Raw genomic sequence first — 26,690 nt, forward strand, 5'->3', positions numbered from 1 at the left:
ACTCGTCCTGGTAGATGAGCTGGAAGGCTTTTATTTTGGAAAAATCCCAAAAGAGGAAGGAGGCAAGCTCCTGCACCTGATATGGAGACATCTCATAGAAAAAAGGGTGTGGATAATTGAAGGTGTCAGACTGAAACATGTTGCTGTTTGTTACTTTGCACGGTGTTAACTACCTGGTCGCCGCTGATGAGGCGGACGTTTATGGAGAGCTCAGATTGGCTGTCTCATTTCGGCTTTTTATTTTAGATTAAATAATTAGTATTTCTTTTTCATTTTGGGGTGACGAGGCCGCCCAAAATGCTATAGATGCCTGTGCGAAGGTGGTAGCGGGCTGTCCTCTGTTGCAATTATTTGTACAACTGAGTGGTTTGTCGGGCTATTTCATGAAGTTAGTATGCAGGTACCACAAGCGATTAGGAAGGCAAATGGAGTGTTGTGTTTATTGCAAGGGGAATTGAGTGTGAAAGTAGAGAGGTTATGCTGCAGTGGTACAGGGCATTGGTGAGACCACAACTGGAGAGCCGTTTTGGACTAGGATTTTAAGGGAGCGTGTAAAATCGTGAGAGATGTCGGGGGTGAGTCGAAAGCACGTCCGCCGACAATCAGGAAGCTGTTGACTGGGACGTTATGTGGCCCGTCTGCCTTTCCGGTTGGTGGGTGGGCAGGCCGATTGGCCAGACAGCCAGCTGCAGCCTCGATCCAGAGCCGGATGTAAATATGGGCAGCACAGTAGCATAATGGTTAGCACAATTGCTTCACAGCTCCAAGATCCCAGGTTCGATTCCCGACTTGGGTCGCTGTCTGTGCGGAGTCTGCACGTTCTCCCCGTGTGTGCGTGGGTTTCCTCCGGGTGTTCCAGTTTCCTCCCACAGTCCAAAGGTGCGCAGGTTAGGTTAGTGTCCAAAATTGCCCTTAGTGTTGGGTGGGGTTACTGGGTTATGGGGATAGGGTGGAGGTGTGGGCTTGGGTAGGGTGCTCTTTCCAAGAGCCGGTGCAGACTCGATGGGCTGAATGGCCTCCTTCTGCACTGTAAATTCTATGTAATTCTGGGCTCAAATAAAATTAGCATGTCTGTCTGGGACTGAGGTCTGTGTCTGATCGTGCTGCCCGGACACTCGTGGCATAGTTTTTTCTGGTGATGTATATTTTAAAAAATAAATTAAGAGCACCCGATTAACTTTTTCCAATTAAGGGGCAATTTAGCCTGGCCAATCCACCTACCCTGCACATCTTTGGGTTGTGGAGACGAAACCCAAGCTGACGGGGAGAATGTGCAAACTCCACACGCACAGTGACCCAGAGCCGGGATCGAACCTGGGTCCTCGCGCCGAGAGGCAGCAGTGCTAACCACTGCGCCACCGTGCTGGCCTTTGAATGCGCAGGGTTAAGGGGCGAATGGAACTCGGTGTGAGCCAGCACAGACTTGATGGGCCAAATGGCCTCTACCTGCCTCTACCTCTACCTGTGCCATAATGATTCTGTGAGGCGGCTGGTTCGGTAGATTCTGGTTAATGGTCAATGTAGACTTTGGTGGTGACGCCTCCGTGGTTGAATAATCAGTCAATGCTTGTTGCCTGAGCTAAGCCCCGCCTCCTTGGAAGAGGTGAGTGAGGGCATTCTGTACCCCCCCCCCCCCACACACACACCGTGAGCGCGTGTCATTGGAGGGAGGGAAGACAATTTGGAACAGGAAGTAGCGTTTATTGAGCGGGAGAGGGAAGACCGAGCACCGAGGTGATTGACTTTTCTGTACTTGTGTGTGTTGCAGTGCACCAGCCACATAGCAGTGCAGCAGCTGCTGCCCAACAGGGCGGCTACGAGATCCCAGCACGCCTGCGAACCCTGCACAATCTGGTCATACAGTACGCTTCACAAGGCCGCTACGAAGTGGCCGTGCCACTCTGTAAACAAGCACTGGAGGACCTGGAGAAAACGTCAGGCCACAACCACCCCGACGTGGCCACCATGCTAAACATTCTCGCCTTGGTATACAGGTATGATCCTTTCATCGCTCCTGAACCACAAGCTTACTTAATATGCCGACAAGTCGGGACCATAGGAATGAGAGTGCTCTTTGGTCATTTTCCATTATTATAACAGCACGGCAGCACAGTGCTTAGCACTGTTGTTTCACAGCTCCAGGGTCCCAGGTTCGATTCCTGACTTGGGTCACTGTCTGCGTATTTACAGGGGATCCCCGGGGGAGTGTGTCAGTATTTACAGGGGGTCCCGGGGAGTGTGTCAGTATTTACAGGGGGTCCCCGGGGAGTGTGTCAGTATTTACAGGGGGTCCCCGGGGAGTGTGTCAGTATTTACAGGGGGTCCCCGGGGAGTGTGTAAGTATTTACAGGGGGTCCCCGGGGAGTGTGTCAGTATTTACAGGGGGTTCCCGGGGAGTGTGTCAGTATTTACAGGGCGTCCCCGGGGAGTGTGTCAGTATTTACAGGGGGTCCCCGGGGAGTGTGTCAGTATTTACAGGGCGTCCCCGGGGAGTGTGTCAGCATTTACAGTGGGTCCCTGGGGAGTGTGTCAGTATTTACAGGGGGTCCCCGGGGAGTGTGCCAGTATTTACAGGGGGTCCCCGGGGAGTGTGCCAGTATTTACAAGGGGTCCCCGGGGAGTGTGCCAGTATTTACAGAGGGTCCCCGGGGAGTGTGTCTGTATTTACAGGGGGTCCCCGGGGAGTGTGTCAGTATTTACAGGGGGTCCCCGGGGAGTGTGTCAGTATTTACAGGGGGTCCCCGGGGAGTGTGCCAGTATTTACAGGGGGTCCCCAGGGAGTGTGTCAGTATTTACAGAGGCTCCCCGGGGAGTGTGTCAGTATTTACAGGGGGTCCCCGGGGAGTGTGTCAGTATTTACAGGGGGACCCCGGGGAGTGTGTCAGTATTTACAGGGGGTCCCCGGGGAGTGTGTCAGTATTTACAGGGGGACCCCGGGGAGTGTGCCAGTATTTACAGGGGGTCCCGGGGAGTGTGTCAGTATTTACAGGGGGTCCCCGGGGAGTGTGTCAGTATTTAGGCTCCCGGGGAAGTGTGTCAGTATTTACAGGGGGTCCCGGGGGAGTGTGTCAGTATTTAGGCTCCCGGGGAAGTGTGTCAGTATTTACAGGGGGTCCCGGGGAGTGTGTCAGTATTTAGGCTCCCGGGGAAGTGTGTCAGTATTTACAGGGGGTCCCCGGGGAGTGTGTCAGTATTTACAGGGGGTTCCCGGGGAGTGTGTCAGTATTTACAGGGCATCCCCGGGGAGTGTGTCAGTATTTACAGGGGGTCCCCGGGGAGTGTGTCAGTATTTACAGGGCGTCCCCGGGGAGTGTGTCAGCATTTACAGTGGGTCCCTGGGGAGTGTGTCAGTATTTACAGGGGGTCCCCGGGGAGTGTGCCAGTATTTACAGAGGGTCCCCGGGGAGTGTGTCTGTATTTACAGGGGGTCCCCGGGGAGTGTGTCAGTATTTACAGGGGGTCCCCGGGGAGTGTGTCAGTATTTACAGGGGGTCCCCGGGGAGTGTGCCAGTATTTACAGGGGGTCCCCAGGGAGTGTGTCAGTATTTACAGAGGCTCCCCGGGGAGTGTGTCAGTATTTACAGGGGGTCCCCGGGGAGTGTGTCAGTATTTACAGGGGGACCCCGGGGAGTGTGTCAGTATTTACAGGGGGTCCCCGGGGAGTGTGTCAGTATTTACAGGGGGACCCCGGGGAGTGTGCCAGTATTTACAGGGGGTCCCGGGGAGTGTGTCAGTATTTACAGGGGGTCCCCGGGGAGTGTGTCAGTATTTAGGCTCCCGGGGAAGTGTGTCAGTATTTACAGGGGGTCCCGGGGGAGTGTGTCAGTATTTAGGCTCCCGGGGAAGTGTGTCAGTATTTACAGGGGGTCCCGGGGGAGTGTGTCAGTATTTAGGCTCCCGGGGAAGTGTGTCAGTATTTACAGGGGGTCCGGGGGAGTGCGTCAGTATTTACAGTGGATCCTCAGGGTAATGTGTCAGTATTTGCAGGGTTCCCCAGGTATGTGTCAGCATTTGCAGGGTTCTCCAGGGGTGTGTCAGTATTTGTAGGGTTCCTCAGGTATGTGTCAGTATTTGCAGGGTTCCCCAGGTATGTGTCAGTATTTGCAGGGTTATTTGGAGGGGATCCCCAGGGGTGTGATGGTGTTTGGTTGGGTCCCTTGGATGCATCATTATTTACAGGGATCCTTGGGTCTGTGTTTGATGGGCGTCCCAGGAGTGGATCAGTATTTGCAGAGATAGATAGGTTCTTGATTAATAAGGGGATCAGGGGTTATGGGGGAAGGCAGGAGAATGGGGATGAGAAAATATCAGCCATGATTGAATGGGGTAGCAGACTCGATGGGCCGAGTGGCCTAATTCTGCTCCTATGTTTTATGGTCTTATGGTTTTTGCAGGGGGTCTACGGGAGTGGGTCAGTACTTACAGGGGTCTACGGGAGTGGATCAGTATTTGCAGGGGGTCTACGGGAGTGGGTCAGTATTTGCAAGGGGTCTACACAAGGAAAATACCAATAGAGCCACGAAGGTTTCCATCTCCCTGCAAAAAGCTGTGATTAGAGTTGATGAACAGAAAACTGTTAAATCCAGGCTCTGATGTAAGGTTACCGACCGGAACCTTGACTCTGCTTCTCTCGCCACTGACCCTGCCAGACTTGCTGAGCATTTTCAACATTAACTCCTTTAAATTTCAGATCTCAAGCAGCCGGCGGTATTTTTACTCCTGTTAATGTACTGCTGTCGTTAGGTGCATAGTTACGCTCACAGCCAGATTATGCCTTGATCGCGATGCCGAATAATTGGGAGATGTTAGTCTCACAACCTGTCTCTTCCCTTATTTGTGAATTTGTGTTCAAATCTGCGCAGAAAAAAACAACAGTATTGTTCTTTAATTTCCACTAAACCATAGCAATCTCCAGGTGAATTTTGGCAGCAGATTAACTATATTTAGTTCTCTAAGAGGATCCCAATCACCTGAAGGAATTAATGCTGTTGAGGGGTTTAACAGAAGGTCGCCAAGATTTTAAAAGGCCTGCCTTTGTTTGGGATTAGTGCTTTTCAATTCACTCAGATGTACTTTCTCATATTCCCGGGAGAGAATTATGACCTGAAAGATAATTTTTCCCTTGACATGTACCATATTTTACCCAAGGTGCTTTTAGCTCGCGCAGCTGCGACCCGTACCAATCTCCTCGGCTGTCGGACCGTTCCAAAAGCACTTTCCGAATCGGACGCACTGTCGGCAAAAAGGATATTTTCACCACAGCCAAATGGGATTCTTTTAAGCGAGTGTGAAATTACTGGGGTTTGCCAAGGCCAGCACAGCCAGGCAGCAGGGGCCATTGCAAAGGCAACCTTTGAGTGGCAGGGGACAAAACAGAGCTCAGAAAAAAGGCCCCAGCATGGGACAGGCCAAGTTTGGTTAATGGGGTGACACAGGTTGTTACCCTTCCCCACCCTCGGGGCAGTTTATTCCCAGAATGCAGCATTACATATCTCTGCGCTCGTTTTACCCAGCTGCCAACCCAGTGTCCCAGCAGCCCCCTTTGTATACTTTTCAGAAACTAATTGACTGATGAATCCCCCCCCCCTCAAAGAAGGAAGCAAATTTGAATCAAATTTGATGTAATTGTTAAAGCAGGCACGAGGATCAAACCCTCAACTTTGGCACAACTAACGCTATCCTCGAACTATCCAAGCTAACTGGCTGTCGTTAGTCCTTTTATACTCTTGAATAAATCAAATAAACAATTTTTTTTTTTTGTTTTAATTTAGATTACCCAATTATTTTTTCTAATTAAGGGGCAATTTAGCGTGCCCAATCCACCTACTCTGCACATTTTTGGGTTGTGGGGGCGAAACCCACGCAGACACAGGGAGAATGTGCAAACTCCACACGGACAGTGACCCAGAGCCGGGATCGAACCTGGGACCTCAGCGCCGTGAGGCGGTTGTGCTAACCACTAGGCCACCGTGCTGCCCCTCAAATAAACAATTTAAAACATTAAACTAAAGAACCACCTCTTAAAGAGAGTGTCTCTTTCCACTCTTTTGAGCACACCAATAAACTAATTAACTAATAAACACGTCTCTCTTTATATATATATATATGCTCTGGATACTTAAATCAGTAACCACCACCTGTTTAACCTTAACAATAGAATTGACATGACATTACCAGTGACTAATGGAGTGCTGCAAGGATCAATGCTGGGGCCACAACTATTTACAATTTATATCAATGACTTGGACAAAGACTGAGTAGTGTATCTTTACGTTTTCTGATGATCTGGCTGTATGGAGTTTGCATATTCTCCCCGTGTCCGCGTGGGTTTCACCCCCACAACCCAAAGATGTGCAGGGTAGGTGGATTGGCCACGCTAAATTACCCCTTAATTGGAAAAAAAAATAATTGGGTACTCTAAATTTAAATTTAAAAAAAAGTTTTCTGATGATACAAATCTAGGTGGGAATGCAAGCTGTGAGGAGGACACAAAGAGGCTGAACAAAGGGAAGGGTAGAAGGAGGGAAAGAAAGAAACTTCTTCACTAGGCAAAATAGAGAGTTTAATTCTGGCAAGCAGCTCCTTATCGCACACCTTTCCTGTTTTATTATTCTTTTCTCTGCTCTTCAGATTTTATTTCCTGTCTGCCTCTTTCACCCCCCCCATCCCACAACCTTCCCCGCATCGTATTTCGACTCTAGGACGAGCACGCATGCATGCGAGTGGCTGCCAGATTTCCGATAAGGTTAATTATTTCCTTCTCATTGTGCTCCCAATGACTGGAATTGTCCGATTCCTCCATCCCACTCAAACCCATCCACTTTCCAGAATGCAATCATATTCACCGGTTGGAACTTTAATTCCTGATTCAGCTCTGGACTTCTACACCCCAATGAGTGTTCAATCTGTACCTGTGGCAGTGGGCTCATGCTCTGTTGCCGGGTGAATATCCTGGTGTTCCCTATCTAATGGTATCGTACGACTACCTCCGCGATGCAGACTGCCTCACTTCAATCTGTCACCCCACCATCACCGTTACATTGAGGAAGATAAGATTGCAATGAGATTCCAACTTCTGATTACCGTCTGTTGGCCATTACTTCAAGTGCAAGCCTAAAAACAGTATGGGTCTTGGCTGCCGCATCCTCCTCTTACCATATCTTAGGCAGTACTTCACTTCACATTTCTACTTCTCACTCACTCCTACTCCATTTTGATGGGTTCTGCGATTACTGTTCAGTCCCATGCATGATCTGCAGACTCTGCCACGTGCAGGGCAGGTGGTCCGTTTCCACCGAGCGAGTTTCGAGTTGAGCAACTGCATCAGTTGCACATTCTCCACATTCCCAATGGCACCATCATCTTTGGGTGCCTGCTGCTATTGGTGCTTTGTTAACGAGGAACAAGGAACCCAGGCAAGGCTATGTTTGGGGTTCAGGAGGGCAGAGAAGAACAATACTATAGGACCAGATTGACCCGACACACAAGTGTTGCAATTTTATAGAACACTTTAATTTGAGAATCATTAAAAATTGCCATATGATGGGTCACGTGATGAGCACGGGAGCGGCTGTGTTTTTGTGAGCTCTGGCTCTGCTCAGCTTTTAGTCCTTTTTGTAATCCGTGTGCACATATCAGAATTGTTTTCTTTTGGGACATATGTCTTGCACCAAGTCAAATTGTAGAGAATCCCCGTTCTACCATGGCGGTCAGAGTGGACTGGGATGGGGACCAGCTCTCAGTGGCGATGTTGCTGGTGAGCGGGCCCCCTCACCGCAGGCAATGCTGTGCGATACATAGAAGATAGGAGCAGGAGGAGACCTTTTGGCCCTTCGAGCCTGCTCCACCATTCATCACGATCATGGCTGATCATCCAACTCAATAGCCTAATCCTGCTTTATTCCCATAGCCTTTGATCCCATTCTCCCCAATTGCTATATCCAGCCACCTCTTGAATATTTTCAAAGTTTTAGCATCAACTACTTCCTGGGGTAATGATTCCACAGGCTCACCACTCTTTGGGTGAAGAAATGTCTCCTCATCTCTGTCCGAAATGGTTTACCCTGAATCCTCAGGCTGTGACTCCTGGTTCTGGACACACCCATCATTGGTAATATCTTCCCTGCATCTACCCTGTCTAGTCCTTTTAGAATTTTATAAGTCTCTATGAGATCCCCCCTCATCCTTCTGAACTCCAGCGAGAACAATCCCAACCTAGTCAATCTCTCCTCATATGACAGTCCCGCCATCCCTGGAATCAGTCTGGTAAACCTTTGCTGCACTCCCTCGAGAGGAAGAACATCCTTCCTCAGAGAAGGAGACCAAAACTGCACACAGTACTCCAAGTATTGTGGTGTATTGCAGCAGCACATCCCTGCTTCTATACTCGAAACCTCTTGCAATGAAGGCCAACATACTGCCTTCTTTACCGCCTGTTGCACCTGCATGCTTACCTTCAGCGACTAGTGCACAAAGACATCCAGGTCCCGCTGCACACTGCACTTTCCCAATTTACAACCATTCAGGTAGTAATCTGCCTTCCTGTTTTTGCTTCCAAAGTGAATAACCTCACACTTATCCAAATGATACTGCATCTGCCATTGATTTGCCCACTGGCCCAACCTGTCCAGATCATACTATAGGATCCCTGCATCCTCGTCACAATTCACCCTCCCATCTAATTTGGTATCATCTGCAAACTTTGAGATGTTACATTTTGTTCTCTCATACAAATCATGAATATATATTGTGAATAGCTGGGGTCCCAGCACTGATCCCGCTGGTACCCCACTGGTTACTGCCTGCCAATTTGAAAAGGACCCATGAATCCCTACTCTTTGTTTCCTCCCTGCCAACCAGTTTTCGATCCACCTCAATACATTTCCCCCATCTCATGTGCTTTAATTTTGCACAATAATCTCTAATGCGGAACTTTGTGAAACACCTTCTGATAGTCCAAATATACAACATCGACTGGCTCCCCCTTGTCGATTGTACTGGATATCTCTTAAAAAAGATGTTGAGGAAAATGGCCGCCATTGAGAATGTTGCTCTGGGTGATGATCTCAGCTCTGTGGTGCAGGTCCTCGGTGCTCACTTGGGAGAATGGTGGAGGGGGAGGTGCAGCCCTCCCCCTCCCCCCACCCTTCTTCAGGCCGGGGCCTAGACACTGGGCCTAGGGTCTGAGTTGCTTCAACGTCAGGGCGGCGCCAGGTGGAAGTGAAGGTGCTTCATTCGTTGGAATTGTTGAGAGTTCCTGAGAAGTGTTCGATGATCCTGGCTTTGGCCTTTTTGAGCAGCATAGATGGTGTTATTATGTTGCAGTTCTTCAGTCATCCTGGACGTTACTCCCTTGTGATTATGTTGTTGATTATTTATTATCGTTTCTCCTGCAAGGGCGCCGAGGCGTGAGCACAAGAGCGAGTGTTTCGTGTTTTCCTATTCTAGCAAAAACCACATTGAGTTGACTGTGATATTGAAGCCATCATTAGACTTTTCATTCCAGATATTTTATTGAGTTTGAATTCCATCACCTATGTCGGTGTGGTTTGCACATTCTCCCCCTGTCTGTGTGAGTTTCACCCCCACAACCCAAAGGTGTGCAGAGTAGGTGGATTGGCCACGCTAAAAATAAATTCAAACGTAAATTCCATTAAATGCTGTGGCAGGATTCGAACCCAGGTCGCTAGATCATTGTTCTGGGTCACTGGATTATGCAGAGACAATATCACTATGCCACCATCTCCCCTGGACACAAAAGAGCAATTCCTAGCATGGTCAATCCTTCTAACCTGCCCACCCCATTCGTCATTTGGCCCATCGAGTCTGCATCGACTGGGGCAGCACGGTGGCCTAGTGGTTAGCACAATCGCCTCACGGCGCTGAGGTCCCAGGTTCGAATCCCGGCTCTGGGTCACTGTCCGTGTGGAGTTTGCACATTCTCCCCGTGTCTGCGTGGGTTTCGCCCCCACAACCCAAAAATGTGCAGAGTAGGTGGATTGGCCACGCTAAATTGCCCCTTAATTGGAAAGAATAATTGGCTAAATTATTCTAAAAGAAACAAAAAAAAAGAGTCTGCATCGACTCTCCGAAAGAGCACCCTACCCAGGCCCACCCCTAACCTCTCCCCGTAACCCCACCTAACCTGCTCATCTTTGGATTGTGGGAGGAAACCCACGCAGTCATGGGAAGAACATGCAAACTCCACGCCGATGGTCACCAAGGCTGGAATTGAACCCAGGACCCTGGCGCCGGGAGGCAACCGGTGCAAACCACTGTGTGACATGTGGTCTGTGCACAGTTTTACTCCCTTTTATGTGTGCTGGAATCTCTGTGGTTATAGGAAGTGAGTGTATTTTGGACACTCCTTATTTTGTTGATTGTGAAAATGAGTGGAGCTACGGCAGGGTGATGGGTGGATGGGTTGGTGTGCAGTTGGGTGGTAGGGTTAGTTAAATCCTCACTGAGAGTGATGATAGCCCCCCAGTCAGAGCTTGACGTTCGGCTCTTCAGTGAGGGGGTCTCCGAGCTGAAGGTGGCCTGATCTATTTTAATGTTAACGGGTGGGGTGGTGCGTTGCCCTGGGTGTGGTTGGTGAGGTGCAGGACCGGCTGGAGTGTAGGATTTTGGAGTGTGCCAAAAGTCCTGGTGGTATTGATTCACTCCTGGTAGTTTGTTTTTTTTTTTGTTTGGAAGGTGTTGACGTCATTGATCATAATCCGAACATGTTGCTGCTGGTCCTGTCTCTAAGTGTGTGGAGTGATGTTGGTTCTGTACTGGGCCTGAGCGTAGGGTTATATTGCGAGGTATATATGTGTAACATCCTTTTAGAACTGGGGTTCTCGCATATTTTCTTTGTATTTTTCTTTTTTTGTGTGAAGGGTGGGTGTAAGGAATCTGTGATTGGTTCCTGCAGGGGATGCAGACGGGTCTGGTGTCTGAGGGGAGGAGGTTACGGTCTGTCATTGGTGCCTCCTGGCGCTGCTAGAGCTGGCGGGCGATGTGTGTGCTGGGGGTGATGAGTGCGCTGGGGGGGCGATGTGTTCGCTGGTGTGCGATGTGTGTATTGGGGGCGATGTGTGTGCTGGGGGTGATGTGTGTGCTGGGGGCGATGTGTGTGTTGGGGGCGATGTGTGTGTTGGGGGCGATGTGTGTGTTGGGGGCGATGTGTGTGTTGGGGGCGATGTGTGCGTTGGGGGCGATGTGTGCGTTGGGGGCGATGTGTGTGTTGGGGGCGATGTGTGTGTTGGGGGCGATGTGTGTGTTGGGGGCGATGTGTGTGCTGCTGTGCGATGTGTGCGTTGGGGGCGATGTGTGCGTTGGGGGCGATGTGTGCGTTGGGGGCGATGTGTGCGCTGGGGGCGATGTGTGCGCTGGGGGCGATGTGTGCGCTGGGGGCGATGTGTGTGCTGGGGGCGATGTGTGTGCTGGAGGCGATGTGTGTGTTGGGGGCGATGTGTGTGTTGGGGGCGATGTGTGTGTTGGGGGCGATGTGTGTGCTGGGGGCGATGTGTGTGCTGGGGGCGATGTGTGTGCTGGGGGCGATGTGTGCGCTGGGGGCGATGGGTGTGCTGGGGGCGATGGGTGTGCTGGGGGCGATGTGTGTGTTGGGGGCGATGTGTGTGTTGGGGGCGATGTGTGTGCTGGTGTGCGATGTGTGTGTTGGGGGCGATGTGTGCGCTGGGGGCGATGTGTGCGTTGGGGGCGATGTGTGCGCTGGGGGCGATGTGTGCGCTGGGGGCGATGTGTGTGTTGGGGGCGATGTGTGCGCTGGGGGCGATGTGTGCGCTGGGGGCGATGTGTGCGCTGGGGGCGATGTGTGTGCTGGTGTGCTGGTGTGCGATGTGTGCGCTGGGGGCGATGTGTGTGCTGGGGGCGATGTGTGTGCTGGGGGCGATGTGTGTGTTGGGGGCGATGTGTGTGTTGGGGGCGATGTGTGTGTTGGGGGCGATGTGTGTGCTGGGGGCGATGTGTGTGCTGGGGGCGATGTGTGCGCTGGGGGCGATGTGTGTGCTGGGGGCGATGGGTGTGCTGGGGGCGATGTGTGTGTTGGGGGCGATGTGTGTGTTGGGGGCGATGTGTGTGCTGGTGTGCGATGTGTGTGTTGGGGGCGATGTGTGCGCTGGGGGCGATGTGTGCGTTGGGGGCGATGTGTGCGCTGGGGGCGATGTGTGCGCTGGGGGCGATGTGTGTGTTGGGGGCGATGTGTGCGCTGGGGGCGATGTGTGCGCTGGGGGCGATGTGTGCGCTGGGGGCGATGTGTGTGCTGGTGTGCGATGTGTGCGCTGGGGGCGATGTGTGTGCTGGTGTGCGATGTGTGTGCTGGGGGCGATGTGTGTGCTGGTGTGCGATGTGTGTGCTGGGGGCGATGTGTGTGCTGGTGTGCGATGTGTGTGCTGGTGTGCGATGTGTGTGCTGGTGTGCGATGTGTGTGCTGGGGGCGATGTGTGTGTTGGGGGCGATGTGTGTGTTGGGGGCGATGTGTGTGCTGGGGGCGATGTGTGTGCTGGGGGCGATGTGTATGCTGGGGGCGATGTGTGCGCTGGGGGCGATGTGTGTGCGATGTGTGCGCTGGGGGCGATGTGTGCGCTGGGGGCGATGTGTGTGTTGGCGATGTGTGTGTTGGGGGCGATGTGTGCGCTGGGGGCGATGTGTGCGCTGGGGGCGATGTGTGTGCGATGTGTGCGCTGGGGGCGATGTGTGCGCTGGGGGCGATGTGTGCGCTGGGGGCGATGTGTGTGCGATGTGTGCGCTGGGGGCGATGTGTGTGCTGGTGTGCGATGTGTGTGTTGGGGGCGATGTGTGCGCTGGGGGCGATGTGTGTGCTGGTGTGCGATGTGTGTGCTGGGGGCGATGTGTGTGCTGGGGGCGATGTGTGTGTTGGGGGCGATGTGTGTGCTGGGGGCGATGTGTGTGCTGGTGTGCGATGTGTGTGTTGGGGGCGATGTGTGTGCTGGGGGCGATGTGTGTGCTGGTGTGCGATGTGTGTGCTGGGGGCGATGTGTATGTTGGGGGCGATGTGTGCGTTGGGGGCGATGTGTATGTTGGGGGCGATGTGTGTGCTGGGGGCGATGTGTATGTTGGGGGCGATGTGTGTGCTGGGGGCGATGTGTGTGCTGGGGGCGATGTGTGTGCTGGGGGCGATGTGTGTGCTGGGGGCGATGTGTGTGCTGGGGGCGATGTGTGTGCTGGGGGCGATGTGTGTGCTGGGGGCGATGTGTGTGCTGGGGGCGATGTGTGTGCTGGGGGCGATGTGTATGTTGGGGGCGATGTGTGTGCTGGGGGCGATGTGTATGTTGGGGGCGATGTGTGTGTTGGGGGCGATGTGTGTGTTGGGGGTGACGTGGGTGCCCGAACATGGCACAGAAAACGTATCCTGAACTCCCGTGGGAATTGCGAGCAATGGCTGCATGGGAAGGTTTGCTCCATTTTACCGTGTTTTCATGGCCGTATCCTCGTTCTCCCGTGTTCTCTGTTGGGGTTTATAGAGTAAGAAGTCTTACAACACCAGGTTAAAGTCCAACAGGTTTGTTTCAAACACGAGCTTTCGGAGCACGGCTCCTTCTTCAGGTGAATGAACCTGAAGAAGGAGCCGTGCTCCGAAAGCTCGTGTTTGAAACAAACCTGTTGGACTTTAACCTGGTGTTGTAAGACTTCTTACTGTGCTCACCCCAGTCCAACGCCGGCATCTCCACATCATGGGGTTTATAGAGGCATTAGGTTATGTCCAACGATTGTATCCAGCTCGTTATACTGCTGTTTCCCATCCCCTTCTGTATTCATGTATGTGGAGCCTATTTTTCCTTGCGGTGCTGCACAATTCCCGTGGGGTTTTTTGCGTTGTTTGTTAAAATATAAATCAAGGGTGCCATGTGGCGCAGTGGTTAGCACTGCGACTGCGGTGCCGAGGACCCGGTTTCGAATCCCAGCCCCAGGTCACTGTCCGTGTGGAGTTTGCACATTCTCCCCATGTCTACGGGGGTTTCACCCCCACAACCCAAAGATGTGCAGGGTAGGTGAATTGGCCACGCTAAATTGCCCCTTAATTGGAAAAGAAAAATTATTGCTACTCTAAATTTCAAAAAAAAAGGGAAAACATCAGGGAATGTATTTTTTAACAGATACCATGTGGTGTTGTAACGAGAAGATCCCGTTTCATTTCAGCGGGTGCCAAACTCTTTCCGCATTGAAAATGTAAGTAACGTTAGGAGGTGGCAATGATCTATTCTCCAAAGCCCACCAGCGCTCCTTGCGAATTAACCCCCTCTGCTTTGGTATTTGGTCAGTCGCTGGACGTTTTCCTTTGTGTGTTTTGCCGTCTGCCCTTTGCCAGCTGCTCCGAGGGCAGTCGGTGACGGGGAACGGGAACTGTTTGCTGTATCTGCTGCCTTCACCGTACCCCTTGGAAATGTTCCTAACCCCCCCCGTCTTCTCCCGTTTTGCAGAGATCAGAACAAATACAAAGAAGCGGCAAACCTTTTGAACGATGCCCTGACAATCCGGGAGAAAACCCTGGGCCAGGATCACCCAGCGGTCAGTGTTGTTATTGTAAGGTGCGGTCTTTAACTGGGCTGGATAGGCTGAGGATCAGTGGCTACTTAACGCGGGACAGTACCCGGGGTAGAAAGGTTGGATGGTCAATGGATACAACAAAGGCTTGCCATTATGTAGCACCTTCAAAGTAGTCAACTGTCCCCAGGTTCCTCACAGGAACATTTCAGGCAAAATTCGACACTGCCGCATACGGAGATATTGGAGCCAGATGCCAAAGGCTTAATCAAAGAGGTCAGTTTTAAATGAAGAGAGAGATTAAAGGCCACCGGAGCCAGGGCAACATGTAACAGCTTGATGTTTCACTCAAACAGCTGATGGTCCAGCCCACACCAGGAGGGCGATTTAAATGGGGGACGCAAGAGGCCAGAATTGGAGGGGGCGCAGAGACCTTGGGAGGGTTGTCGGGATCGAAGAGGTTACAAGGAAGGGACAACAAACGCCATGAAGGGATTTGGAGACGGGGATTGTCAGCATTGCAGTGGGCTACTTGGTGCTTTATGAGGACAGAAGACTCTGTCCTCTCTCTCTCTCTCTCTCTCTCTCTCTCTCGAGTGCTTTTGGCAATTGCAGGACTACAGTTCCATAGGGGCAGCAGCTGCTTCAGTAAAGCAGCCAACCATGTTGCCCAGGCTTTTGGTGCCTGATGCTCTGCGACCTCTAAACACAGGCTCCCGGGTCCAACTGCAGAGATTTGAGCGTGTTCACCAGTCTGACACTGGGAGCGCAGCACTGAGAGAGTGCCACTCTGCCGCAGCTCCAATCTTTTGGATCAGAAGCTAAACCGAGGCCCCCTCAAGTGGGTGTAAAAAAAAATCCAACAAAATCCAGTAGCTATCCGAAGAAGAGGAAAGGAGACCTGGGCAGTATTTATCCCTCATTTAGCACAACATCTGGTCATTATCACTTTGCTGCTTCCTGTGTGAATTGCCTGCTGTGTTTCTGACTACACTGAAAAGTAAATTGTCGGCGCTTTGGGACCTTGGGCTTGTAAAAGGTGCTACGTGAATGCAAGTCTTTTTAATGAACTAGAAAATAGTGTAATACCGAAAAATCCGAGACTTTGCACTGATAGCCGCCCACAGCATTATGAAAGGGTTAGACGGCGTAAATCGGAGGGTGAGACCAGAGCCAGAGGACATCAGTAAGATGGTCACTGATAAATGCACTGGGAAATTCAGGAGAAAACTCTTTACCCAGACAGAGTGGTGAGGATATGGAATTTGCTCCGACAGGAGGGGGTGTTTGAGGCGGAGAGAACAGCTGCGTTTCAGGGGAAGTTTGGTAAGCACATTTAGGAGCAGGGCTTTGAAGGATATGCCGATGGGGTGCGATGGAGAGGGGTGGGAGGAGACTCGCATGGTGATGCTGGGCTGAATGGCCTCGTTCTGTGCTGTAACTCCCAGAGAAGCGGAGTTAGTTACTGAATCGCTGGTCGGGGCTGAGTGGGCTGAACTCAACCTAGACTGACATGAGAACCCCGCGAGTGGGTTTAATGCCCCTGAATCAGGGAGGTTGGGGAGAAATGGGCCAGTGATCAGCAGCTGATCACCGTGCAGTGACCCCAGCAGGCATGCCTATGATCGCTGGATGCAGACTAATTGGTTTTAAACATCTCCCCACCCAAATAGCTAAAACAAGGGCATGTAGAATGCTGGCCTGGGAGGGAGCCCTCACAGCTTCAGCACCAGGTAATTACAGATGGTAGAATTAAAAAAGCATTGTGTGCTAACCTGGCCTTCTGAATCTTTCTGCACAGGTAGCTGCCACTTTGAATAACCTTGCCGTCCTTTTTGGCAAGAGAGGGAAATACAGAGAAGCTGAACCGCTGTGCAAGAGAGCGTTGGAAATCCGAGAGAAGGTTAGAAAGACAGGAACACAGTCCAGAAACATAGCGGAAACTGCTCAGTGTGGTAACTTCTCCCTGTACCTGCTCAGCGTGGTAACCTCTCCCTGTACCTGCTCAGCGTGCCCACCTCTCCCTGTACCTGCTCAGCGTGCCCACCTCTCCCTGTACCTGCTCAGTGGGGTAACCTCTCCCCGTACCTGCTCAGCGTGGTAACCTCTCCCTGTACCTGCTCAGTGGGGTAAACCTCTCCCCGTACCTGCTCAGTGGGGTAACCTCTCCCTGTACCTGCTCAGTGGGGTAACCTCTCCCCGTACCTGCTCAGCGTGGTAACCTCTCCCTGTACCTGCCCAGCGTGCCCACCTCTCCCTGTACCTGCTCAGCGTGGTAACCTCTCCCTGTACCTGCTCAGCGTGGTAACCTCTCCCTGTACCTGCTCAGTGGGGTAACCTCTCCCTGTACCTGCTCAGTGGGGTAACTTCTCCCTGTACCTGCTCAGTGGGGTAACCTCTCCCTGTACCTGCTCAGTGGGGTAACTTCTCCCTGTACCTGCTCAGTGGGGTAACTTCTCCCTGTACCTGCTCAGTGGGGTAACTTCTCCCTGTACCTGCTCAGTGGGGTAACTTCTCCCTGTACCTGCTCAGTGGGGTAACCTCTCCCTGTACCTGCTCAGCGTGGTAACCTCTCCCTGTACCTGCTCAGTGTGGTAACCTCTCCCTGTACCTGCTCAGTGTGGTAACCTCTCCCTGTACCTGCTCAGCGTGGTAACCTCTCCCTGTACCTGCTCAGTGGGGTAACCTCTCCCTGTACCTGCTCAGCGTGGTAACTTCTCCCCATACCTGCTCAGCGTGGTAACCTCTCCCTGTACCTGCTCAGTGGGGTAACCTCTCCCTGTACCTGCTCAGCGTGGTAACTTCTCCCCATACCTGCTCAGTGGGGTAACCTCTCCCCGTACCTGCTCAGCGTGGTAACCTCTCCCTGTACCTGCTCAGTGGGGTAACCTCTCCCCGTACCTGCTCAGTGTGGTAACTTCTCCCTGTACCTGCTCAGTGTGGTAACCTCTCCCTGTACCTGCTCAGTGGGGTAACCTCTCCCTGTACCTGCTCAGCGTGCCCACCTCTCCCTGTACCTGCTCAGTGGGGTAACCTCTCCCCGTACCTGCTCAGTGTGGTAACTTCTCCCCATACCTGCTCCGTGTGGTAACCTCTCCCCGTACCTGCTCAGTGGGGTAACCTCTCCCTGTACCTGCTCAGTGTGGTAACCTCTCCCTGTACCTGCTCAGTGGGGTAACCTCTCCCTGTACCTGCTCAGCGTGGTAACTTCTCCCCGTACCTGCTCAGCGTGCCCACCTCTCCCTGTACCTGCTCAGTGTGGTAACCTCTCCCTGTACCTGCTCAGTGGGGTAACTTCTCCCCGTACCTGCTCAGTGGGGTAACCTCTCCCTGTACCTGCTCAGTGGGGTAACCTCTCCCCGTACCTGCTCAGCGTGGTAACCTCTCCCTGTACCTGCTCAGTGTGGTAACCTCTCCCTGTACCTGCTCAGTGGGGTAACCTCTCCCTGTACCTGCTCAGTGGGGTAACCTCTCCCTGTACCTGCTCAGTGGGGTAACTTCTCCCCGTACCTGCTCAGCGTGGTAACTTCTCCCCGTACCTGCTCCGTGTGGTAACCTCTCCCTGTACCTGCTCAGTGTGGTAACCTCTCCCCGTACCTGCTCAGCGTGGTAACCTCTCCCTGTACCTGCTCAGTGTGGTAACCTCTCCCCGTACCTGCTCAGTGTGGTAACCTCTCCCTGTACCCGCTCAGTGTGGTAACCTCTCCCTGTACCCTGCTCAGTGGGGTAACTTCTCCCTGTACCTGCTCAGCGTGCCCACCTCTCCCTGTACCCGCTCAGTGGGGTAACCTCTCCCTGTACCTGCTCAGCGTGGTAACCTCTCCCTGTACCTGCTCAGCGTGCCCACCTCTCCCTGTACCTGCTCAGCGTGGTAACCTCTCCCTGTACCTGCTCAGCGTGGTAACCTCTCCCTGTACCTGCTCAGTGGGGTAACTTCTCCCTGTACCTGCTCAGTGGGGTAACCTCTCCCCGTACCTGCTCAGTGTGGTAACCTCTCCCCGTACCTGCTCAGTGGGGTAACCTCTCCCCGTACCTGCTCAGCGTGGTAACCTCTCCCTGTACCTGCTCAGTGTGGTAACCTCTCCCTGTACCTGCTCAGTGGGGTAACCTCTCCCTGTACCTGCTCAGCGTGGTAACCTCTCCCTGTACCTGCTCAGTGTGGTAACCTCTCCCTGTACCTGCTCAGTGTGGTAACCTCTCCCTGTACCTGCTCAGCGTGGTAACCTCTCCCTGTACCTGCTCAGTGGGGTAACCTCTCCCCGTACCTGCTCAGTGGGGTAACCTCTCCCTGTACCTGCTCAGCGTGGTAACTTCTCCCTGTACCTGCTCAGCGTGGTAACCTCTCCCCGTACCTGCTCAGCGTGGTAACCTCTCCCTGTACCTGCTCAGCGTGCCCACCTCTCCCTGTACCTGCTCAGTGGGGTAACCTCTCCCCGTACCTGCTCAGTGGGGTAACCTCTCCCTGTACCTGCTCAGTGGGGTAACTTCTCCCTGTACCTGCTCAGCGTGGTAACCTCTCCCTGTACCTGCTCAGCGTGGTAACCTCTCCCTGTACCTGCTCAGCGTGGTAACCTCTCCCTGTACCTGCTCAGTGGGGTAACTTCTCCCTGTACCTGCTCAGTGGGGTAACTTCTCCCTGTACCTGCTCAGTGGGGTAACCTCTCCCTGTACCTGCTCAGTGTGGTAACCTCTCCCTGTACCTGCTCAGTGTGGTAACCTCTCCCTGTACCTGCTCAGCGTGGTAACCTCTCCCTGTACCTGCTCAGCGTGGTAACCTCTCCCTGTACCTGCTCAGTGTGGTAACCTCTCCCCGTACCCTGCTCAGCGTGCCCACCTCTCCCTGTACCTGCTCAGTGGGGTAACCTCTCCCTGTACCTGCTCAGTGGGGTAACCTCTCCCTGTACCTGCTCAGCGTGGTAACCTCTCCCTGTACCTGCTCAGCGTGCCCACCTCTCCCTGTACCTGCTCAGTGGGGTAACCTCTCCCCGTACCTGCTCAGTGGGGTAACCTCTCCCTGTACCTGCTCAGTGGGGTAACTTCTCCCTGTACCTGCTCAGCGTGGTAACTTCTCCCTGTACCTGCTCAGCGTGGTAACCTCTCCCTGTACCTGCTCAGTGTGGTAACCTCTCCCTGTACCTGCTCAGCGTGCCCACCTCTCCCTGTACCTGCTCAGCGTGGTAACTTCTCCCTGTACCTGCTCAGTGGGGTAACCTCTCCCTGTACCTGCTCAGTGGGGTAACCTCTCCCTGTACCTGCTCAGTGGGGTAACCTCTCCCTGTACCTGCTCAGTGTGGTAACTTCTCCCCGTACCTGCTCAGTGGGGTAACTTCTCCCCGTACCTGCTCAGCGTGCCCACCTCTCCCTGTACCCTGCTCAGCATGCCCACCTCCCTCTGTACCTGCTCAGTGTGCCCACCTCCCTCTGTACCCCCACAAAAAGCCGAGGTTGAGTAATGCCGTGAGAATTCCGCTAATATATTTGAGGTTGATGGCCTACTGACAATGCTCACGGTAGATGTGGTGAATCCCCTTTATAAGAGCAGATTATTACGCAGGTAATGCACTACGTATTATTCATTTAAACGGGACCTGTGTTGGTGCAAGGCCACAGAACTCTGATTGCGTCTAAACAGATGCAAAGATAAGAACCCGCAAGATTTTAAGTGATCGGTTTTGGAAGGGGGTGCAGTGAATATTAGTCAGAATGATACCAGGGCTTTACAAGGTTAAATGGTTAAATTAAGAGAAATGGGGGGTGGGGTGCATCACGTGTCTCTTTTTTAAAGCAATAAATCTTGAATTGAACCATTCAGGAGTGAAATGAGAGCGCACTTTTTCCACACAAAACCTAGTTGAAATCTGGGAAACATTGATGACCGTGGACTCTGAAAACATTAAAGACTGAGATAGGGGTAGGATTTTGTAGGGTAGGTGTACCCTACGATAGGATATCGGAACAGACCCCAATTTGTGTTAGGACACTCGACGAGAAAGCCCCAAACAATTTGCAATTCGTAAAACTGTGAGTAAAGGATACTTCACCCCAGAAGTTGTTACACTGACCAGTAAGTATCTTTTATGTTAAAATTATGATTTAACCACATTAGCATCAAAGAAATAGCTTTACAATTAACGGTTAAATAGTTCTTAAATAAAAGTAAACACTTTAATTTATGCCCTACACCTTCACCATATATATTCTAACCGAGCAACCCCAATACAGTTCAATTGCCACTTATAAATAAAGTTAGCAAAACAAGTTTACTTGCTGTCCTGTCCTCTGTGTGGGGACCTTTTGGAGAGAGACCCTTTCAGGAACAATCTGAAAATCCTTCAGCCTTGTCAGACTCATCCTCTGGCAAAATTGCCCAAACTACAAACAGACCTGGCTCCTCCCATTAATTGCATCATCTATCCCTTTTTTTTAAAATATAAATTTAGAGTACCCAATTCATTTTTTTTTTCCAATTGAGGGGCAATTTAGCGTGGCCAATTCACCTACTCTGCACATCTTTTTGGGTTGTGGGGGCGAAACCCACGCAAACACGGGGAGAATGTGCAAACTCCACACAGACATTGACCCAGAGCCGGCATCGAACCTGGCACCTCGGCGCCGTGAGGCAACAGGGCTAACCCTCTGCGCCACCGTGTTGCCCGCATCATCTATCCCACTAAGTTGTCCCATGACCTGCTTAACTAGGACTAACCACTACTCCAGGGGTGGGCAAACTACGGCCCACCAAAGGTCTTTATGCGGCCCAACAAGGTCAAGTCATAAAAAAATTTTTTTTTTTTTTAAATAAATGAAAAAAAAAGGTTAATGGGGGGGGGGGGGGGGGGCTGTTGGGTTACTGGTATAGGGTGGATACGTTGACTTGAGTAGGGTGATCATTGCTCGGCACAACATGTGTTTCATGTGAAGTTTCTACTTTAAAATATTAATTAATGAAAATTAATTGCTTTTTTTTCTTTAAACTGAGTTACTTTGTTTTTCAAATAAATGTGTTTCATGTAAAGTTTCTACTTTAAAATATTAATTAATAAAAATTAATTGCTTTTTTTTTCTTTAAAAACCTTTTATTAATATTAATTATTTTACTTAATATACTATGCGGCCCTTTAAAATTGTGAATTTCTGAATGTGGCCCTTGCACGGAAAAGTTTGCCCACCCCTGCACTACTCCCTCATAAATGATCTACACCTTCAGGGGAAACTCATTTACATAAAATCAATGTTCCATTAGTCATGTCTTTGTAAACAATTAAATGGTTAGAATCAATGATCAACTCACCCTTTATGACTCCTTAGTTACAACTTTAGTAAAGACACTTGTCTGTGTGTATATTAAACCAGGGTTTTTAATAACATTACTGCCACAAATATAAAATATAACATGTAACAATTTCTTACGTAAACCAGTGACAATATTAGAAATGCAGGACCCTTTAAGAGTAAGCCAGGACAAGCTTCAGAGTGAATTGAGAGTAGGTGGTGCTCATTGAGCTAAATGTTTTCCCAGTAAGGGAGCTGTTTGTTGCTTCTGTACAAGGAGCGGGTCCTGAAGGGATCAATCACAGTATGTCTTTTCCTGCCTGATTTGGTGAATGGGTATCGCCCTCGGGCAAAGACAGGTAGACAGAACTGAGACACAGATTCGCCATAATCTAATAGAATGGTAGAACAGAACTGAAGGGCTGAATGGCCTGCTGCTCCTGCCTGGGTACAATTTCAGCTCCAGGTCTGAGGCGACTGAAATCATTTCACTCATTCAAGAAAATAATAAATTTGCCCCTGAAATATTACGATAGTGGACCAGACCCCAATTTATCTCCGGAAACTGCACAAAACCCCAACAATGTCAGCCTCCCGAGTGTCAATCACAAAACTGGCGAACCCAGCACCGTTTCCCATTGGAATCTATTGTGTCCAACGTGGCGCCGGTGCCGGGCCCTCCACTGTCGCGGAATCGGTCCTGGTGCGGCACCAGTTTCGCTGTCGTGGAAGTCCACGAATTCTGCGCCGGTGTCAACACTTAGCCTCAGAAATGGAGAATTCGGCCCAATGTCTCAAGTTATCTACTCTCCAGGGACTCTCCAGCAATCATAACAAAGTTCCATTCAGCATCTCTTTGTAAACAAGTAACTGGTGAAAATGATTGTCCCACTTTTACAACACCTGATTTGCGTTTTTGCAGACACGCCTCCTGTATGTTAAGCCAGGCATTTAATAACATTAACAGAGGTATGTTGTTATGGGAGAGGCGTTTTCAGAACCCCGAAATGTATCATGGAGTTCAACCAACCTCTCCCTTTAATGGATTGTTGCTTTTGAAGCCCACGGCTTGTTCTCCAGGTGTGGTATTACAATTATGGACACGTGGGTTTTTAAACACAAAACAATGTTTATTCCACAAATTCAACTTAACCTTTTAAATAAACATTGGATCACTTCACACCCCTTACTTCAAAGATAACCCTGAAAATAATACAACACTAAACAATCCCTCAAATGTTCCTTCAAACCTTCAAAAGACTTCACCTTTAACAACAGAAACACATCAGGTTAAAGACATTATTATGATGAGTTTAAATCACCCAAATGATTCAGAGATAGTCTTTCATGGCAGAGATCACAGCAGATCCAGCTCACTGCAAACACAGACACACCCAAGCTCTTTTCTTCAAAACTGAAAACAAAAGCAGAAGTGAGCTCAGCTCAGCTCCCCCCACCCTCTGACATCACTTCAGTAATATGAGCTGCTTAATTTCTTAAAGGTACATTGCATAAACCTCCATTTCTTAAAGGTACTCTCACATGACACCTCCCCCCAAGAAAAAAAACCCCATCAACTTCAAGATGGTTTCATTTTTCACTTTTGCACCATCCACTAAGAAATGTACACAGTAAATATACTTTTTCATTTCACAAAAAAGAACAACACACGCAAACAGGCATAATAATAAAGTCCATTTTTCCCGTTCTTCTTCCTCCAACTGAAATCCTTCTCGATTAACAGCCTCTTTGAACAAGAAAGTCAATGCACGATCCATCCATTCCTCTACGCCTCGGCAATTCTCTTTAAAGTTAGATACTTCAGTTCAATCTGATCACAGAGTCCCTTGCAATTCTCCAATACAGGAGCGTCGGTTATCACAGCTTTCAGGCAGTCACATGCCCGTTGAAAGTCCGCTGTCCATTGAATTGTTTTACGTTTCTTTAGTAAGTCCATCGCCACAAAACTTTTGCACAAAGGTTCGATCAAATCCACTCATGCTAAGAAATCGCATTATTTCCCTTCGTCTTGAGGGTATCGGAAACTCCTCAAGGAAAGTGATTCGGGCTTCTCCAAATTCACTTTCGGCTAGGTTCATCACCAAACCCGCCTCCTGAAGTCGATCGAAGAACTCCATACGATACAAGTACTGCAGGAACTTGCAAAGGCATCTCTGACAGCACCTTCCAAACCTGCAACCTCTCCCATCTGGAGGAGCAATGCAGCAGACGGACGGGAACGGCGCCGCCTGCAGATCCCCCTCTCCAAGCCCCACTCGAAAATACATTCCTTCCCCCACTACACCACATGGACATCAATGGCCCAAAGGGTGGATAACCACTTCTCAAGGGCAATTAGGGAGAGGCAACAAATGCCGGCCTAGCCAGCGATCTGTGAACAAATTTATTTTTACAAGGTAGGCGGGTTTAATGAGATGTTGGATAAACATAGAAACATCAATTTAAGACAGAGATGAGGAGGAATTTTCTCGTAGAGAGCTACAGAGGCTGGGTCGTTAATTGTGTTCGAGGTTGAGACAGATTTTTAATGAGTGAGGAAATCGAGAGTTATGGGGATAAGGCAGGAAAGGAGAGGAGCATTATCAGATCACATCAGTCATGATGTCTTTGAATGGAGCTGACTCGATGGGCCGAATGGCCGACATCTGCTCCTAAGTCTTATGGTCTTAAGGAAGCAAGAGAATGATATGCTGATGGGGTGAGATAAAAAGGGGCAAGAATGGGTCCAAGTGGCTCATATACATGTGGACCAGTTAAACATACGCATGTGGACCAGTTAAACATACACATGTGGACCAGTTAAACATACGCATGTGGACCAGTTAAACATACACATGTGCACCAGTTAAACATACACATGTGGACCAGTTAAACATACACATGTGGACCAGTTAAACATACGCATGTGGACCAGTTAAACATACGCATGTGGACCAGTTAAACATACACATGTGGACCGGTTAAACATACACATGTGGACCGGTTAAACATACACATGTGGACCAGTTAAACATACACATGTGGACCAGTTAAACATACGCATGTGGACCAGTTAAACATACACATGTGGACCGGTTAAACATACACATGTGGACCAGTTAAACATACACATGTGGACCAGTTAAACATACGCATGTGGACCAGTTAAACATACACATGTGGACCGGTTAAACATACACATGTGGACCAGTTAAACATACACATGTGGACCAGTTAAACATACACATGTGGACCAGTTAAACATACACATGTGGACCAGTTAAACATACGCATGTGGACCGGTTAAACACACGCATGTGGACCGGTTAAACATACACACGTGGACTGGTTAAACATACACATGTGGACCAGTTAAACATACACATGTGGACCAGTTAAACATACACATGTGGACCGGTTAAACATACACACGTGGACCGGTTAAACATACGCATGTGGACCAGTTAAACATACACATGTGGACCAGTTAAACATACGCATGTGGACCAGTTAAACATACACATGTGGACCAGTTAAACATACACATGTGGACCAGTTAAACGTACGCATGTGGACCAGTTAAACATACACATGTGGACCAGTTAAACATACGCATGTGGACCAGTTAAACGTACGCATGTGGACCGGTTAAACATACGCATGTGGACCAGTTAAACATACACATGGACTGATTAAACGTACGCATGTGGATGAGTTAAACACACGCATGTGGACCAGTTAAACATACACGTGGACTGGTTAAACATACACATGTGGACCGGTTAAACATACACATGTGGACCAGTTAAACATACACATGTGGACCAGTTAAACATACACATGTGGACCAGTTAAACATACACATGTGGACCAGTTAAACATACACATGTGGACCAGTTAAACATACACATGTGGACCAGTTAAACATACACATGTGGACCAGTTAAACATACGCATGTGGACCAGTTAAACGTACACATGTGGACTGGTTAAACATACACATGTGGACCAGTTGGAAATCGCTGTTAATTGTAACCTGGCTGATAACACAGGCTGGACATGATTGATCACTTTGCACTTTTTAAGCAATTAATCCTTTGACAAAGTGTAAATAATCAAACAAACATTTCTTCCTACCTGTGAGTGATCCCGAGTTCTAACAACAGCTGATTTGATTTAGCATGCCTGATTTGATTTAGCATGCCTGATTTGATTTAGCATGCCTGAATCCAACTTTTTATTCCTTGTGGCTCCTGAGGAATTCTTTCCCGCAAAGACTTTTAAACAATCCCACATGTCTTTCAGCCTTAACCAATTTGGGCCTCAGATGAGCTGACTGCAAATTAGGTTTGAAAGTGCACACTATATTTTCTATGCTTTGGGGATACATAATTAGCAGCAGAGCTCCAGAGGTGCCTTGAGTATTGCAATTTAGAGGCCGAACCATAACTAGTATGTGCTTACTGCTTTTACTTCCCCATATTGGTTGCCAGTGAGGATCCAACGAAACTTAAAGCTTCTCATTACATTTTCCTTTCAAATTTCTCCCCTCTCCCAATTTTATTAAGTGTGAGTGTGTGCGTGCATGTCAATGCATGCGTGTGCGAGTGTGCAAGTGTGTGCATGTCAGTGTGTGCAAAAGTGAATGCTCATGAGTCCATTCCTGCGAGTGAGTGTGCATGCATGTCAGTGTGTGCAAGTGTGAGTGCGCACGTGAGTTCCTGCAAGTGAGTGTGCAGGTGAGTGAGTGTGCGAGTGTGTGCATGTCAGTGTGTGCAAGTGTGAGTGCGCACGTGAGTGTTCCTGCAAGTGAGTGTGTGCAGGTGAGTGAGTGTGCGAGTGTGTGCATGTCAGTGTGTGCAAGTGTGAGTGTGCACGTGAGTGTTCCTGCGAGTGAGCGTGTACGAGTG

The 26,690-nt window shown here is 50.2% G+C and overlaps 1 protein-coding gene across 17 annotated transcripts in view; it reads left to right on the forward strand.

The window, feature by feature from the left end:
• klc3 (kinesin light chain 3) overlaps nt 1–26,690 on the forward strand; it is an 84,242-nt gene that overhangs the window by 29,514 nt on the left and 28,038 nt on the right. For all 17 annotated transcript variants that reach the window (XR_005458894.1, XR_005458895.1, XM_038785774.1 and 14 more), the window contains 3 exons: nt 1,769–1,994; nt 14,445–14,532; nt 16,310–16,411. Coding sequence is in view for 15 of the 17 variants with exons in the window: in XM_038785774.1 (XP_038641702.1) it covers nt 1,769–1,994; nt 14,445–14,532; nt 16,310–16,411 (416 nt within the window). In the remaining 2 variants the exon portion in view is untranslated. The remainder of the gene's footprint in view (nt 1–1,768; nt 1,995–14,444; nt 14,533–16,309; nt 16,412–26,690) is intronic.

Source organism: Scyliorhinus canicula, chromosome 27 (genome assembly GCF_902713615.1).
Source record: "Scyliorhinus canicula chromosome 27, sScyCan1.1, whole genome shotgun sequence".
Classification (NCBI taxonomy): domain Eukaryota; kingdom Metazoa; phylum Chordata; class Chondrichthyes; order Carcharhiniformes; family Scyliorhinidae; genus Scyliorhinus; species Scyliorhinus canicula.